The sequence below is a fragment of the Ipomoea nil genome, unplaced genomic scaffold (assembly GCF_001879475.1).
Source record: "Ipomoea nil cultivar Tokyo-kokei standard unplaced genomic scaffold, Asagao_1.1 scaffold0179, whole genome shotgun sequence".
NCBI lineage: Eukaryota > Viridiplantae > Streptophyta > Magnoliopsida > Solanales > Convolvulaceae > Ipomoea > Ipomoea nil.
This window is the reverse complement of record NW_017616607.1, coordinates 40,241-44,836: the sequence shown is the minus strand read 5'-3', so window position 1 is coordinate 44,836 and position 4,596 is coordinate 40,241. Positions and strand designations below refer to the sequence as shown.

Sequence of the window (4,596 nt, the reverse complement as noted above, 5' to 3'; positions counted from 1 at the left end):
GACGAGGTTATGTACCTCGCCGTCGGTCGCAACACCGCCCGCGCCGTCTGGGACTCCATCGGCACGGCCCTGGGATCGTCGACGAGAGCACGTTGCCTAAACCTCCTTGGTCAATTTCAGGCCCACCGCCAGGGAGATAGCTCGCCGGCCGAGTGTCTAGGACGGGCTCAATTACTTGTGGAGGACCTTGCCCTTGCCGGTCGACCCTTGTCACTGGATGAGCAGAACCTGTATGTATTCAGGGGTCTGCGTCCGGAGTTTAGAGCAATAGCTGCATCGCTCGCCGTCTCAGGTAATCTAGTCACGATCCCTCAACTCTCTGATTATCTGCAAGCCCAGGCCTTCATCTTTGCGGATGACTATCCCGGAGGTGGTGCGATTGCCGGTGGTGCTCCAACAGCCATGGTGGCAGATCGCAATCGCCGGCAGAATGGCGATGGACAACGGCGAGGTGGCAACAGCCGAGGACGAGGCCGTGGAGGAGGCAATGGCCGTGGCCGGGGACAAGGTGGTGGCAGACCGCGTTGTCAGATATGCAGGTCCCATGGCCATACGGCCGTTTATTGCTTCCTGCGTTACACCGGGCAACCACCGGCGCAGCAGATGGCCAACATGGCCGTAGTCGGCGATGGCGCGAATCCGGCAGCCGCAGCAGACGTCTGGTTCCCGGACACCGGGGCTTCCTCCCATGCTACACCGGACTCCGGGGTCTTGACGCAATCAGAAGAGTACACCGGCAGTGATCAACTTCGCGTGGGCAACGGATCAGGTTTGATTATTTCGCGTATTGGTCGTGCATCAATTCCATGTCATACTAAATCTTTGAGTCTGTCAAACATCTTACATGTCCCAGATTTGTCAGTTTTATTATTATCTATTCAAAAACTAACACGTGAAAATAATGTGTTTGTGGAATTTCATGCCGATTGTTTTATTGTGAAGGACTGTCACACCAAGGAAATACTCCTTACGGGGCCTAGTTCGGGTGGTCTTTACAAGTTGTCCGTTCCTCGTCACCATAATGTTGCGTTCATAACCTCACGGGCGTCACCATTAACATGGCATCGTCGTCTTGGGCATCCCCATTCCCGTGCACTTCAACATGCGTTGCGTCACTGTTCCGTCCTACCAAATAAATCCGGTCTGCCAGGGTTGTGCACGGCGTGTCAATTGGGAAAATCATCTAGATTTTCTTTAGATAGGGTTTCTTATTCAAGTAATAATATTTTAGATATGGTGTATACGGACATTTGGGGCCCGTCCCCCGTTCTTTCTGCAGACGGTTTTAAATACTTTGTGTTATTCGTGGATGATCATTCACGATATTGCTGGTTTTATCCCTTACGGTTAAAATAAGATATTTATGCTGTGTTTGATTCGTTTGGTGTTATGGTAGAACGCCTGTTTTCGCGTTCTATCAAGTCCATACAGTCGGACCTCGGGGGTGAATATCGCCGCCTACATAAAATTTTTTCAAGTCTTGGTATTGTGCATAGGCAATCTTGTGCCTATACACACGAGCAAAATGGCCGAGTTGAACGCCGGAATAGACACATTGTCGAAACCGGTCTATCTCTCTTAGCCGAAAGCTCCGCACTTCTTAAACACTGGGATTATGCCTTTGAGATAGCCACCTATCTCATAAATCGTATGCCCTCGTCTGTACTACAATTTAAAAGCCCATATGAATATCTGCACAAAAAGCCACCCTCATATGATTATTTGCGTGTCTTTGGCTGCCTCTGTTTTCCATATCTTAGGCCTTATAATCGGCATAAGATTGAGTTTCGGTCAGCAAAATGCGTATTCTTAGGTTATCCAGCGTCTTATAGGGGTTACCGATGCATGGACCTTAATACCGGAAAAATCTTTATCTGCCATCATGTCCGCTTTGACGAGACGGTGTTTCCTTTTGCTACTAACTCTTTGAATCAGGTTCCGGTTGAGGTGTCAACACCCGCATGGGGTTCAGCGCCAATTGTCCCGTTACCGCCTCAAGTCGCGGTGCCACTGGAAACTTTGCCTCCTAAACCAGTGGCTGCTCCTTTGGCCATCCAAGGTGCACCCAAAAGACGGAGACAGCGGGCTCAACCCCAAGACCGGGCTCATGTCATGCGCTTGCGACGTATGACACGAGGCACGGGTGAGCAGCTTCATGCCTTAACTGTGGCTGACTCCCCTGCTGACCCAACTTGCTTCGCCCAAGCAGTTGTCCATTCTCAGTGGCGTGATGCCATGGATCAAGAATTCAACGCCTTGCTTCACAATGACACTTGGCGTTTGGTGTCCCCAGAACCAGGCATGAATGTCATAGGCTGCAAATGGGTCTACCGAACCAAACGCAAAGCTGACGGAACCATAGAGCGGCATAAAGCGCGACTGGTTGCAAAAGGGTACAACCAAGTCGCTGGTGCGGATTTCTTCGATACATTCAGCCCCGTAGTCAAACCGACTACGGTGCGTCTATTGTTTTCTTTTGCAGTTTCACACAACTGAACCCTACGCAAACTCGATGTACACAATGCCTTCTTAAATGGGCACCTAGCCGAAACCGTGTACATGAAGCAGCCACTAGGGTACGAAGATCCGGATCACCCCAATCATGTCTGCCACCTACAACGCTCACTGTACGGTCTTAAGCAAGCACCGCGCGCATGGTTCAAACGACTACACGATTATCTGCTCTCTGCAGGGTTTGTGGCTTCAAAAACGGATGTTTCACTATTCCACTACTCGGCGGGTGCCTCCCGAGTGTTTCTATTAGTCTACATGGACGACATCATCATGCTTGGCGATGACTCTGCACTTATCGACACGCTTCTGCATCGTCTCTCCACCACCTTCAAAATCCGGGATCTCGGTACTCCGAGTTTCTTCCTTGGCATCGAGACTATATCTGTAGATGGTGGGATGATATTGTCACAGCGTCGGTATATGGGGGACATTCTAGCTCGGGCAGGTATGACAGACTGCAAGCCACTTGCCACTCCAGTTTCACTCACACAGCCTGTGACGACTACAGCTGATCTGTTTGATAATCCAACCCAATATCGCAGGCTAGCGGGCGCCCTTTAGTATTTAACTATCACTAGGCCTGATCTTTCTTATGCTGTGAACCGGTTGTGCCAATTCATGCACGCTCCTACGCAGGAACACTGGGACCTCCTTAAGCGGGTCCTACGCTATGTCAAAGGCACCTTGGCGTATGGGTTACGATTATCCACTTCTCCGTCCACCGATATTCACGCCTACTAGGACTCCGACTGGGCCGGTTGTCCGGTGGATCGCAAGTCCACGAGTGGGTATGCGGTCTTCATTGGCACGAACCTGGTATCCTGGGTATCACGGAAACAGCGCACCGTTGCACGTTCGTCAACCGAGGCTGAGTACAAAGGCCTTGCAGATGTTGCGGCTGAGGTCACGTGGGTTATTTCCTTACTTCGCGAGCTTGGGCTGCACTCCGGCCGTCCCGCAACTCTATGGTGCGACAATCTTGGGGCTACCTACCTGTGCGCCAATCCGGTATTCCATGCTAGGACTAAGCACGTGGAAATTGACTATCACTTGGTACGAGACAAAGTGGCCTCGGGGGACTTTCAGGTTAATTTCATCTCTACGAAGGACCAGGTTGCAGATATCTTCACCAAACCATTACCGGCTCTCCGTTTCACCGGGCTGCGTGACAAGCTCAATGTTGTTCCAGTACAACCTTGTACTTGAGGGGGAGTGTGAGATATATTAGTTATATTGTTATGTGTATTCCTAGTCTCCAGGGCTAAGTTACGGTAGTTCAGTTGTACTAGTATATTGTATCTATCCTGTAACTGTCTGAATTCAATTACAACATTCATCGTGTGTACCCCTATTTGTCGAGTCGGTTACCTGATTTAAAAGCTAGAGTCTCTTAGGATATATCTTCATGCTTCGAAATGACTTTTCGTATATCTATGTATATAACTATATGTATTGTATTTCAACGCGTTGGAGTGGGTTACCAGCATCTCTCGCTGAACAGATATATTTGGCTTTCAGGCACAGAAGCATAAGTCACTGGAGCGCGCTAGAACTTGGAGCGTAGAAGTAGATAGTTTCCCTTTCGGTCTGCGTGCCATGCTTATGCATTTACATTATTGAGGATATTAGTTAGTTAGCCTGTGCACCTGAGTTCTCTAGCTCAGGTGTGGCATAGTACCCCGTACTCTTGTATTATATTTTGGGATTTAATGAGATTTCACCTTTATTTTATAAGTTTTAAATGTCTTGAAAATCTGGGGTGTTACAGTTGGTATCAGAGCCTAAGTTTGACCCTAGGATAAGACTCTTAAGACCGGACTTTAGGACATTAGGCTTGAACTCTAGGTATTAAGGAACATAGGATTCAGGAATCTTAGGACGCGCGGTGAGATCGTGAAACCTACACATAACCTCCCCTCACTTTATCCCTCTCTAAAAGAACTCCCCCTACGCTTACCACACCAAGGTAAGGGTGCAGCATACTGACTCATCATTACAATAAATATTGACCCTGAAAACCAGCAGCCTGGCGCCAATAAGAAGACAGTCAAGGATCCCACACTCCTCGAAGAATGAATCCGA

General features: G+C 49.1%; 1 protein-coding gene across 1 annotated transcript; it reads left to right on the top strand.

Annotated features, from left to right (window-relative positions):
- Positions 1–2,559: 2,559 nt before the first annotated feature.
- On the top strand, positions 2,560–3,075 carry LOC109179046 (uncharacterized mitochondrial protein AtMg00810-like). The gene has a single exon (XM_019328619.1). It carries the CDS (start codon positions 2,560–2,562, stop codon positions 3,073–3,075), a length of 516 nt encoding a protein of 171 aa, XP_019184164.1.
- The last annotated feature ends 1,521 nt before the right edge of the window (positions 3,076–4,596 follow it).